The sequence below is a fragment of the Dermacentor variabilis genome, chromosome 6 (assembly GCF_050947875.1).
Source record: "Dermacentor variabilis isolate Ectoservices chromosome 6, ASM5094787v1, whole genome shotgun sequence".
NCBI lineage: Eukaryota > Metazoa > Arthropoda > Arachnida > Ixodida > Ixodidae > Dermacentor > Dermacentor variabilis.
Window position 1 is genome coordinate 48,979,199 of NC_134573.1, and position 13,153 is coordinate 48,992,351.

A 13,153-nucleotide genomic window follows, 5' to 3' on the forward strand; every position below is an offset into this window, starting at 1 on the left:
GTACAGTAGCAGACCAGAGCAAGGTATAGCTCAGGCCGACCTCTCTGCCATTCTGTAAATAAATTTCTCTCTCTCTCTCTCTCTCTCTCATACCTCATCGCTGGATTTTTTTACACAAAACTGAAGAATGTTAGTATGTGGCGGTGTTTACACGCTAACAGAACTATTGAACGAATCAATCGAGTGAACAAAGTAATGAAAAAAGCGCTAAAGTCAAATAAAAATAGTAATACCTCTACTTTTCCAGTATTCTAGGAACACATTTGTAAATATTGTTACAAAGTGGTAGCCCGACGCTCAAAAGTATGTAAAACTATTGACATGTTAAAAAGTTACTGGTAAACCCGAGGGCTGGTAAGAAGCTCACAGCTCCAGTAGACAGTGTACCACTTTCTCTTCGTCTCCCTCTTTCGCCCATGGTCCTGTCCAGATGCACCGTAACATTATTTTAGTACATACCGCAAAATGCGACGGTACAGAACTAACTAAGTTGAAGTATCCTGTAAAGAGGTGATCCTTCTTTTCTAACAAGGCACTCAGTGTTATTTTTTATTAAGTGCTTAAAAACTGCAAACGTCCTTGTTGTAGAATGTATACCCTGCTCCACAGGCTTTCTTGAAACCATCTTTGCAGCGTTGTGGAACAGGGTCGAGGAATCCGAGTTCGACCCAAAGCATGCACTCTGAAAAAAAAAACGGCATTGTTTAAAGTTATTGTTGACTCTAGGTTGTACGGTACAGATAATGCATTGCACAAATTCGATAGTGTAGTCAGGGTTGAACACAGATAGACGTGGGGAAAAGCAAACTTTTTACAGACAATAAAAACAAGCTATTATGAAACGAAAATACAAAGCACAGTATAATCCATAAAGATCACAGTTTGCGCTCAGCCCTTTCAACTAAAACCAAACTTTGTAGCCTCTGCTGTAACACACGAAGTGACCAAGCATGACTGCTTATACTTTACTCAGGGAGCACCTTGCAGTCTCGCTCAACCTGCAAAGACTACCTATCGATAATGGTGGCGTGAATAAGGGAAATATAGAACGCATGAATTTAATGCTGCCTCCGAATTTATGAACGATCTTATATCTGATTTCTACTGCGCCTACATTTCTATTTTCTTTATGCCGCGTCAAAAGCTTGTAGCGTCTGCAATGCTTATATTGTAACGGAATAAGCTCATCATACTAAAACTGGCCTTCATACGTATCCGTGAGGAATGCTCTTGCGACGAACTAGTACATCCTTACAGTGTTGCTGATCACCGAGCGTCCTTGTATAGTGCTCTTAAAGATGTATGTGACAGTGTGCACGGTGTCCGCTGAGTTCGGTCGTTTTACTAGAGCAGCTTGCGAATCGTGTCAACGTGGCTTTTACTGTGTTAATACATTCATCTATTAGGGTGTACTTGGGCACTTCCGCTCAAGAACGCCAAGTGGTAGCAGAACGCTCTATGGACATTTTACTATGCTACCATCTCTCATAGCGCAGAAGAGCTTTCAGAATGGCGTCTTCAAACGACAGTGCTCCGCCTTCATGTTGATCGTAGGACATCTCTCGTATAATTACAAAGAAAAATTATTATATAATTACAAAGTATAATTACAAAGAAAAATGAAAATTTTGAGTCGATGGGTAGATTTCACTAAATTTGGTAGCCGAAACAAGCGTGCTGACAGAGTTAATCTAATGACTGATTACTACGGCCTAAAACATGGTTCTGAAAGACGGTTGAAAACGTAATATGGCGACCAAATGAATGCCTAAAATGTAAATGAGCGCACTCTCAACGTTCCTTCTCTTTATTCACCTAGGTATGCCCAGGTTGCACAGAATTCGTTTTCGCATATATTAGGAAGCTATAGGGACAGATAACTGAGAAATACTCAAATGTGGTCGAAGCCTACACCAAAACTTTGCGTGTTAAACAACGATATAAAATATGCCACAGATACAAGAAATGAGAGTTCTTGCGTCGAAGAGAACTGGACTGGATGTCATCAAAATATTCAAACTGCTCACATAAAAACATGCCTTTGTAACGTATCCACATATCTTAACCTTGCAGGGCTGGCAGCATTCTATTTTCCCTAGCAATAGATATAAAAAAAATTGCAAGTTTCACATTGACTCGCCTACTGACAATTCAGGCTTATTAGGTATGATGTGATAAAGACAAGTAATTTGATTAAGGCTATTGATTCCCTTTCAGTGTTTGTGGATTCGAACATTATTGTCTCGCCTGAAATTAGGCCGGGTAAGATAGAACTGGCAAACATGGAGTAACTTTCTTTTTGTTTCAGTAGTGGCGTCGTTATGCATTTATGAGTCAACAACTTATGCCAACAAGTCACGCTGTTATCAAAGTTCAGTGCGCTCAATGTTAAACAAACATTGTCGCATTTCGTACTGAGAGCAAGCTGTCGAGCCACAGGCAGAATAAAAATGGCGGAAGGTCTTACGTTCTGTGTCGCTGGTAGGAATTGTGCCCGCAAAGCAGGTCCTGTAGTCAGTGTAACGAAGTACTATAACAAGTGGATTGCTTATATCTGAAAGATCATTAAAAAGGTGGTTTAATTATGTACCTAAACTAGCCATGGTACAGGTTTGGGGCCTCTACGTTCGTACATTGGTTTATCTCTGCACTGCTTCTTTTGTAAAAACAGACGTTTGGACAAGGCAAACAGCTTTTACCCAGCCCTAAAGCAAGTTGTGTTATTGAAATACATTTTTGACGAAAACAACCCATTCATCATTATGAAATAAAGCCTCTGCAATGAATCAGATGCATTGATTTGTTTAATTACCATAGGGCACCCAACGGTTCACAAAGCGTGCCTAAACCCGTTCAAATAGAAACAAGTAAAGGTACAAGAGCAATGTTTATAAGCGCTTAGGGTGACACCAACTGACATATCGTAATTGTGGAATTTTCATCGGTTAAAATGCCTAAACAGGTCATACATGATTTCTCACGTTACATTCCGAAAAAGCGCGAAAGCAAGAATATTTAGCAGGGTAGCAGAGGGGCGACCGGTTCTGATATCAGAAAAAGAAAAACACTTCAACGAGCGCAGCCGCCAACGTTTATATATAGCACGCATTGACATAGACACATACATAAATAGCCATAAGAATTAACAGACAAAGAGAAAAAGTAGGGTACGTGTCGAAATTTTGCAAGGGTAGCGGCAGGAAATTTTCGGCAGAACCGATCTCACGAACACTAACATTCTTGATGCGTTTGTCGTTCAACCAATATCGTGACACGAAGGTTTGTCACCATTGAAGGAAGTGTGAGCCATTTGCTGCACCCACACCTATATTTCGCACTTTCCTATGATGACTTGGCGCCATCTAGCGCCGCAACCGTGAAGTCCGCGTGTCGCCTCTCAAATGCATGGTGAACCGGTGCATGCGAACGCTTAGAAACGCGTCATGCGACAAGGGGGTTCCTCTCTGTTTCTGGACATGCTGCAGCATATGGTGATGCTGCCGAAAAGTCCAAGCGTAGCCTCAGATACAAGAAGCATGGCACTACGCTACCAGCGAACGTTGAGATTTGCTCATTTGATTGCCGCACACTTTCTGGCACATACACAGTAAACCAAGTAGGCAAGAGGTTCATTGAAGAACGGCCCATAACACCATTCATTCATGACGCTCAAGCATTGGCAAGAAATACGTTCATTGAAAAGTTGCGAGCACCCAGTGCATTTACGGCGCACCCATGACGTAATTTGACTCTTATGAAACCTTATGACACGGTTGGCTCAGCTCAGCACACGTAAAGTTCAAGTGAACTTTTTTTAGTCAGCGTAGCTGGCCATGTTGCCAGACGCATATACCAAGTTTCCAATGTTGACATAAAAGAGGTTCATTGAAGACCAGGACAAACAAAGTGGCACCCAGTGCTCCAAGTCGGCTTCAAAGATTTCTTTTTCACATTGCTACCTACGCAGTACGGCATGTACAGCTACATATGATGGCGTGAAAGAGGTTCGTTGAAGAGCGGCACATGTGTACACATTGGAACATACTCATTGACCCAATCTGGCCGATGGTTGATTTAGAACTCTGTTCCATAACGAAGAGATATTTGTCCAGTAAAGCACAATAAGAACAACAGTTTTACTGACTGTCGTATGGGTGTGGTGTCTAAAATTCCCCTTAGCTGTGGCCAGTTCTACGTAGGCCAAACGGGACGGTGTATTAATCAGAGGCTAATGGAACATAAAAGGTCGGTAACCGGTGGATCGCCTTCTAATCTTTCGCTACGTTGCCGAGATTGTAACTGCACGCCAGAGTCAGATGAATGCGCGATATTGTACAGGCATAAGAATGAAGATACGCGTCTTATGGTAGAGGCATGGCATATCTATAATGGTGGAAGTGCGTGCGTGGGTCAGCCTTCGATTACTTTACTTAAGGAAGAGATTAAGTGTCTTAACAGTTATCTCTCACGTAGACCGGCACGTGTACCCGATTGACACGTGGTGTTACCATTCCTGAGCATGCGCAGATGAGTTTTGTGTGTTCTTTCTTTTTTCGCCTCAGTGCTCCCTTCAGTTGATAGTCGGCGTTTGTGTTGTCCACTTCTCTACTCTTATATCCTGTCTGTACGCCTCACTTGTATATTGCAGAAACTGGTCTTTATAAAAGGTGAAATCAAGATAAAGTTTTCCCGACAGTACGTACGCTGAACACTTCGCAGTCAGTAATGTTTTATTTTCGGAACGGAAACTATTGCATGCAGGCCTTTTATTAGTATGCAGCGCAGCCTCAACAACGTTCGATTGCAACGCTGTATACCAGGGTAAGGTACCAATTCACTAATCTTTCATGCATAAACGTTCTCATAGTTCTTCGCACACCTTAATGGGGCTATCTGTCTATCCATGTGTGTATCCATCTATGTATGTAATCCTTTTGCCGCATATTTGGTTCACTGGGTAATCGGTGGTCGAATGTGTAGTGTGCGTCGGGCGGTTTTGCTTAGAAAACAGGATTCAATACCAAATATCGCACGAACTTGGGTCACACAGTATGAGGCAAGACGTACATACGTGCTGCTCTTCAACGAACCTCTGACCCTCTGAAATTGGTCCGTGTACATGCGGGGCTAGGTAGCTACCGCTGTTCGTGGAAACCCACACTGACTTGGAGCACTGGTTATGTTCTGCTTCAGCTGTGCTGCTCTGCAATGAAAGTCTTGGTGCCAACTTGGGTCTCCGGTTATGTGCGCTAGGCGTGTGCCGCTCTTCAATTACCCTATAATATGTCAACTTGTTTTAACATGTACGACGGGGTACCCAAAAGTAACTGGAATTATTTTTTAATAGCTATGTATTTATTTGTTTATTTATTAGAAAACCTTATCACCTTGAAGGTACTCTTCGTTACACTTAATATGTGTGTCCGATCTGTCATTGCATTCTTGAAAACATTTTCCAAGCTCGTCTGTTTAGATGACCTACTAGCTCCTCTCTCTATTTTTCCATCACATCTCCTACGTCATGAAATAGCAGTCCTGTCATGTCATGTCGAGGAAACAAAAAGAGTCTGATGGAGCGAGGTCACGTCAGTAAGCGGCGCTGGCACCGGACCTCGTCCCGAGTGACATGTTTTGTTTTCTCGGATGAACAATGACATGAAAGGACTCCTATTTCACGATGCCGGAGATTTGAGGGAAAGAAGGAGAGAGGAGCTACTAGGCCATCAAAACAAACGGTTCGAAAAATAACTGGAAAAGAAGACATCCACCCGTTCGTGACAATGGCTACAAAGGAAACCCATACGGGTACCTCGAAAGAAAAGCCTCAAAGTTGAAAAAAAAATTCGTCCTGGTCCGGGACTCGAACCCGGGACCACCGCCTTTCCGGGGCAGCCGCTCGTCTATATTAGCTAACCAGGCGGCTAGCAGATTGCAGAGCGACGTGAAGTTTGTCGACAACACGAAGCAATGGCAAGTGTTTGACGTAGTAGTTCTGTGGAAACCCGCAAGGTGGAGAGACGTAATGAATAAATGGAACATAAGGCATCCGCCCGCTTGTGGCAATTCCTACAATTGCTACAAATTGCCACCCTTTGTCGCCACCAAGGAATCTGGTCGCCAAGTTCTTATAACACAAGTTTAACCTGCTAACGATTGACGATGCCTTGCTAGTAAGAGGCGCTGACGCTGTCATTATTTTTTACAAGGCAACAATAGGGGATCGAAAGCTTTGTTGACTGATGGTTAACATGTATATTACTCTACTCCGCAAGACCAGCTGCTTCAGTACGTAGAATAATGTATTGAGACCTTTGGGTCGCATAAGTTCGAGAACACATCAGGTGTTCCGGTCAGCGGTATTCTTGAACTGCTGACGTTCTATTTAAAGTCAACGTTTTCTTCTTGGAATGAGCGAGATTCCATTAAAAAAAGTACTGTTTGCATCGCTTCATGCTTAGCAGCGGTCCTGAATGACATTTATCTCATACACAGGGGCACAACATCAAAACTTAGTTTTGATAAGTCTCTCGTTACTGAAGTTTTTATGTTCGTTGGCGATTTTTGAGTGGGTATGGATTGTTCGGGTACCAAATTTGAATAGGTCGGGCTTAAACTTCTGGGTAGGTTTAGAGAACACTTGCATCCACTGAAAGTTACGCAAGAGATAACTTCTCATTACGGTTTGAGATTTTTAGACCTAAAGCTATGCTTTTCGAGCAGTGATTTGTGCTGGTACTTTGATCGAAAATGTCGAAAAGATCTTTTGTCTTTTCACTAAACACACTGAAAAGTGGTGAAAATGGGTAACACTAATGGTGTCCTTATTAGTGCTATTAGGAAGTCTTGTCTCCACTCAATGCAACGAAGTTTCCTGGTTGAGGTCAGGTGCTAACATATTTAATATTTGTTTTAATATCTGTAATGATATATAATAAGGCTTTAATATCTCCTATACCAGAAAACGTCCTTCAGCAGTTGAAATGTGGTGCGCAAGCTCACCCACGACGCGCCAACACAAAGGAATTGCGCTGCTGTCGTCTTATTTACAGAACGTATCGCACAGGCTAAAGATGATTTCGCAGCGCACTGGCATGTTTTCTTTTAGCTCTGCAAAAGGCTATCCAAACATTGTAAGCTTGTGGATGTTCCAGCACCCAGCCGAGTTCAATGCCCTGTTAAACATAGAATGGGCTTTGTGCCCCGTGCCGCTAGCGTGGTTAACCTGAATCTGCTGTTCAGCGGGAAGAAATATATAGGACAAACAGACAGCTGCCTGAACGATCATTTAAGGGAGTATCACAACCAGGTGTACAACATGGTTCAAGAACAACTTGGAATTCACTGCCATGACCGTGGTTGTGTGCTCCTCTGCGAGCGTTGCAAAGCTCACAGCTGACGCACGAAATTATTGAAGCGGAACACATTAAATTGTTTGAAAGCTCTGTATTAGTCCTGGTCAATGGCGTTAACACAAAGGCAGATTACGCATCGCAATCACTTTTAAACCTTGCACAAGTGCAGTTTACACGTGCTTACACACGTGCAATTTAAACATGTGCAGATTACACATGTGCACATATGCCTCGCGCATTGTCAATACCTGGCAAGTGATGTATTCTTCCTAGTCATTGATATGAGAGGATTGACAGTCGCCCTTGTATTTGCGCATGCCTCCATGCAATATATACATGGTCTTCGTTTCGTAGATAAAGTTGTTGGAAGTCAGCGCTCTGTGTGTCTCTGTTCATTTATCCTTGTCCATCGCACTGCTCTTAATTTAACAGGAACTACCCGCATTCCCAAGTCCCTGCCCTTAATAGTTATTAGGAAAGTACCGAGCAGCCATCTAGCTACTGTACACACCTCATACGTAATTCGTTTCCACAATGGCAATTTGTTGGGCCGCCGCATTGATTCAATTCTAACTCATTACTGTTGGCAGTCATCGTCAGATGGGTTGCGCTGAAATTTTTATCATATATTCAAGGCTGATTTGACAAGTCGTTTTGCTGTCTATACACATTATACCGAACAGCACATGCAATTTACTTCGATATTTCAGTGTAACAAGCGTTCAATCGTCATAGAAAATTCGTAAACGTTAAAAAAAAACAATCGAACTAGTGTATGCTTGTTTGCGGTCTTTAGACATCCTTCTGCTTTTATCGAGCATCTAGATCAGAGGGTGTTCGATGTCGTTTCGCCCTCAAAAATTAAGATAGCCACACATAATATGGGCTATATATGAACTTGTCTTTTACAACGCTTCTTCCACCAGTTATTTCAGTGTCGGAGGTCCCTGCTTGCCTGCATCTGTTTTCCGCCCGTATTTACCTTTATATTTCGCATTCTGTTTGCTATCTGCTGTGCTCGTCGCGTGTAGGGTAATCATGCCCTGTGTGTTTTTTTTATTCAAGCGCATTTCGTCGCAAATAATTCTTGGAAGCTTATTGGCTATCTTGCTTAAGTGCTTTCTACTTCAGTCTGTGTCATACTCTGCTGGCCGTAATCATATTAACCGTACAAACAATTCTGGAGTGTTTTCGTGCCAAAACCATTACCAGGTTAAGAGGTGGGCTTTAGTGGTGCTCGGTGGAATAACTTTGAGAAACTTGGCTTCCTTACTGTGGATCCAATGCAGTACACAATTATTCTACCAGATCGAAAATGAACTGAATTGTATTTCGTTTAAACCCGACGAAAAATATCAATGTAGCCCCTTAAAAGTTTCGATTGCTCTAGCTTTAATGCGAGCCGTGCTCGTTCACTTTAGTGCAATTATTATTCATGCACATAAACAATTTCTTTTTTTAATTTCTTCCGAATTCGGCATTCCTTTCGGCATACAGCACTGTCTTATCTCTGTGTCGCCAATCACTTTTAGAGGTTGAACTCTCGCTTCTCTGATTCTGATGTGCTGTTTTATTATTTTGCTATTATAACGCCTAATTGATTCGTGTAAATAGTGCTGCGTAGCATATCACATTATAGTTCTTCGACTCTGGGACACACATTAATATACAGTCTACCAGCTTCACAACAAATGGATCTACAACAAAATGACCTGCATAAGGAAGGATAGATGATATCCTGGAGGGATTCCTACCTCTTCAATGTATTGTGGATGCCTCTACAGCGAAAATACCTATAACAGTTTCACTTGTACAACGAACGAATTTAGACGCCCCCAGCGGCTGAATTGTTGCTTTACAACAACACAGCACGACGAGATGCCTGCACTACGCTCCGCAGACGTCACTAAGCTACCTGAGCTATCAAGAAAAGCAGCGCTAGCGACAGATTTTGTGAGCGGGCAGATCTGAGCGTGTGTTAAGTTCTGCTGCACTGCTCCAAGGTAACTAGTGCGCTGCCTGTTCTAAAGCAGCAGCGGGTTGGACGACTAACGCCTGCGATGAATTTGATGACGATGCGATTACTTAATCCTCACTGACGACGCATGACGTATTAGAAGTCATGTGTGGCAGAAGTGACGCGAAGTTCAATTGCAAACCAAAAACTTTGACGCCAAGAAAGACGTTATCGCCAATCAGTGATCTGCAGCATGACCTAGCGGAGCTTCATTGTAGTCTGCCTCGAATCTCCGGCTCAGGGAGGTCTATTGCAGTAGCACATTCTGCCAGAGTAAATGCGCCCCATCCCTCGAAGAAAAAAAATTATTGTGCGAGCTGTTTCACTAAGTCACCGTTGAATTCATGTTAAATCATGGCTGTCTCTTGTAGAAATTGTTGGAAATACTTTATGTTGAGTAGTGTGGCGTGCTATCTTTAAACAGAATGATCTTTGTAACAAAGTATTTCGATTGTCCCAATCACTTCGTTAAATAGCGTTCGGTTATACTACATTTTTTTAACTGCAATGTACACGAAGAAACAATCGTGAAGGTGATCATCTCAAAAATTTATTGAGCAAAAGGGCTGCTGCTGTGTGGATTTTACCTTTGTCGATCACAAGAGTGGCCTTTGTTGGGTCGTCTGGAACTGCCACTGAATAATCATAGGTTAGGTATTCCCTGGAAGTACAATTCACATACCGACTGTTAATAAAACAAAAACCTATAGCAGGCGCATATGCACAGACGTACCGGCTTCAGCAAATAAGACAGTCAGTAGCTGCGCCAGTGTGCGCCGTTGTCTCAACTCTCCCATTTCTTTAATTTTTGGGGGGGCGGGGCAGTCTACGATTTGCTAATGAGTCTAACTGCCGCCAACTGATGCACATATCCAGAACACATTTAACATCTATTGTGACCGAGGTATGTGTCTCAGTTTTAAACAGGTGGCGACTTTGCAAGCTACCCGAATCGCATCCTTCCACAACTCAGTTACGCCCCCCTCGATTCAGAAACAGCAGCCGTCAATTCCTACTGGCATGTCATGTCGCAACCAAAGGACGACACCACCTTCTCAGTTGCCCAGCCACACTGTGCGTCACCACTGCGAATCCCTAAAATTTCTCGCTAGGTGGGCCCCAATCGCAGCCTTCCACAACTCAGTTATGCCCCCCTCGGTTCAGCAACAGCAGCCGTCAATTCCTACTGGCATGTCATGTCGCAACCAAAGGACGACACCATCTTCTCAGTTGCTCAGCCACACTGTCCGTCACCACTGCGAATCCCTAAAATTTTCGCTAGGTGGGCCCTGTGTTTCGCTTTGCCACACTTGCTAGAGTTCTCAGTAGAAATTGCGTGATCTCTAATAAGTCAAAGTTTAAAATTGTTACCGGCGTCCTGACTCCTTCGGAGACCTCCATCGTTCGCCACACCCTGTATCTGCAAAATTATCATCCTTATAACGCGCGGAAGACAGCGCTTCTTCGCTGCACAATGCAATTTGACATGCGCCGGATGCAACTTCTGGTACCCACACAAAAAATTCGTTAATAGAAAGAACTGAATAAAGGGAAAATCGGACATCCACCCGTTCGTAGCAATTGCTACAAAGAAAACCCATACGGGCTCCTCGAAAGAAAACGCCTCATAGTTTTTTTTCTTAAACTATGAGGCGTTTTATTTCGACGAACCCGTATGGGTTTCCTTTGTAGAAATTGCTACGAACGGGTGGATGTCCGATTTTCCCTTTATTCATTACTTCTCTCCACCTTGCGGGTTTCCGCAGAACTACTACGTCATAGAAATACTGGTCGAACAAGTCCCGACGCTAAAGAAAAGGTCGACCTACGCAGTCGTTCAAATCATTTCACGAACCTATGTTGAGCATATCAGTCTAGTCTCTCCTTTCTGCTCTTTTTATGGTAGCTATTCACCTATCGTATTCCACGCGCACTAAGGTCGAGTTCATCTTGTTTAGCGTCGACACTCGGTGTATCTTTCATGCTGCCACCGTTTGACACACTGCAATGTACCGCTGGCTTAGCTTTTCTTATTTCTATTTTGCGATAGAGCGAGGCGTAGGTGTTGCGCATATGAGTCCGGAGTGTTAAAAACATACGCCAAAGGCTCAGGCGCCGCATTCGCGTCGGCAGTGGCTTTCCCTGCTTTTTGAACCCCACTGTTCTCCGTCCCAGAGTCGGGCACTTTGCACTTTCTAATGGAGATCGTAGCAATTTTAGTATAAAGACCGCTAGACGGCTGCACGACTGCGCGTGACCGTTACACAGACACTCATTTCTATAGACTCAAAATAATATCTGAGCTAAAAATGCACTCACGATTACGTACTCTCTGATGCTAATTTTGAGCGCCGACCTCTATGTGTTTTCGTTTGGCGATATATTGCCTGGCACGGATAATCTGTCTCGTTCGGCACATCGCAAATGCAGCAAAGTGTGGAGCGATTGCCTCACTACTGCCGAGGCGCGGGCCTGATTCACAACACTCGTCGCAGACAGACCTCCCCTCATGCAGCCCTCTGTTTTCATAAATGGTATCAGTAGCGTCATTGGAGAATAGACTATGCGCGCTACTCTGGCGTTATATCGTAGCCATCATTGTCGCAGAGCCCGTCTTGCGTGGCACTACGCTTTCCTTCTCACGCTTTCACCATACACTCCTTCTCCACTCCTTCTCCACTCCGCTTATGGTTCTGCTGGACCCTCCTGCTCCGCTTTCGTCTTCGCGCTCACTTTTATATCACCGTCCTTCATTCCCCGCTGCGCTCCGCGTCATTCTTTCATCAGTCGCTGTGCTCGTTCGCCCGGTTACGAGAGACGCCAACGTTCGCTTGAGGAATGGGCGCCTAAGAGCTGCCCCCCCCCCAAATACTGTCATCCTAAAAGACGCCGCCATGTTGCTACCTCTCATTTCTGTAAAGGGGCCCTGAACCCGGTGTGTTTGATGGCCAAAAAACTTTGCTCCTGCTGACTGCATCGAAGGAATGTTTTGGGCAAAGTATTTCTGCAATAGTATAATTCACCTTCGAATGCATTTTTTTGACTTCCATAAAATGTGGTTGAGGGCCCCGCTATAGTGCTAGTGCTAGTCAAAATATGATGCAAAAGCGAGCATTCTTGCGTAGCACGTATGTATCAACAATGTGTCAAGTTCATTTAACATATTTTTTAAGGAAGATCCGATGGTTCTTTGTAAAATTTCTTTGTAAAATTTACGGTGCGTGAAAGGGTACGCTTAAGGACACCTGAACTGGATGACGTCACCATACCGAGGGAGGCTCATGATCGCGCGTGTGATTTCGTCTCCTCTGAATGCATCTCGTCATCAACGCTTGCGCTCCTGCCTTGCGTAGCAACATGGCGGCTCCCTTGTAGTACTCTATTTTAATGTATAGCTGTTATTAAAAGCCCACTCCCGCGGAACATGAACCCCGCGCACCATCAACCCAGAAGGCTGGCACGCGGATCGTTCATACTGCGCTAAAGACGCGATAAGAAGATCCTAGCCTGTTTCGTAGACGCGGCACAATACCCAACCAAGAAGGCCTTCGTTGCCCCCACGATCAATAAGCAACGTCAAGTCACAAACGCTCTCACAGTCAAGACCCAGAAGTCCGAGATAGCAGAACAGGTCACCATCGCACTCGCACTCACAGAGCCGACCACCACCCACGTCTACAGTGATTCACGCTCGGCCGTCAAAGCCTTTCAGAAAGGAGCAGTTTCAAGCCAAGCACTACAAATAATCAATAGATCCGCACCGCTGCAGCATCACACCATCTGC

At 43.9% G+C, this 13,153-nt stretch overlaps 1 protein-coding gene across 2 annotated transcripts in view; it reads right to left on the minus strand.

Annotated features, from left to right (window-relative positions):
* Positions 1 to 535: 535 nt before the first annotated feature.
* The window catches only part of LOC142584157 (uncharacterized), a 60,561-nt gene continuing 47,943 nt past the window's right edge, over positions 536 to 13,153 (minus strand). For both annotated transcript variants that reach the window (XM_075694325.1, XM_075694326.1), the window contains exons 3-5: positions 9,957 to 10,030; positions 2,468 to 2,554; positions 536 to 682 (exon numbers count right to left, since the gene is read on the minus strand). In XM_075694325.1, coding sequence (XP_075550440.1) covers positions 561 to 682; positions 2,468 to 2,554; positions 9,957 to 10,030 — 283 coding nt within the window. In that variant the 3' untranslated portion in view covers positions 536 to 560. The remainder of the gene's footprint in view (positions 683 to 2,467; positions 2,555 to 9,956; positions 10,031 to 13,153) is intronic.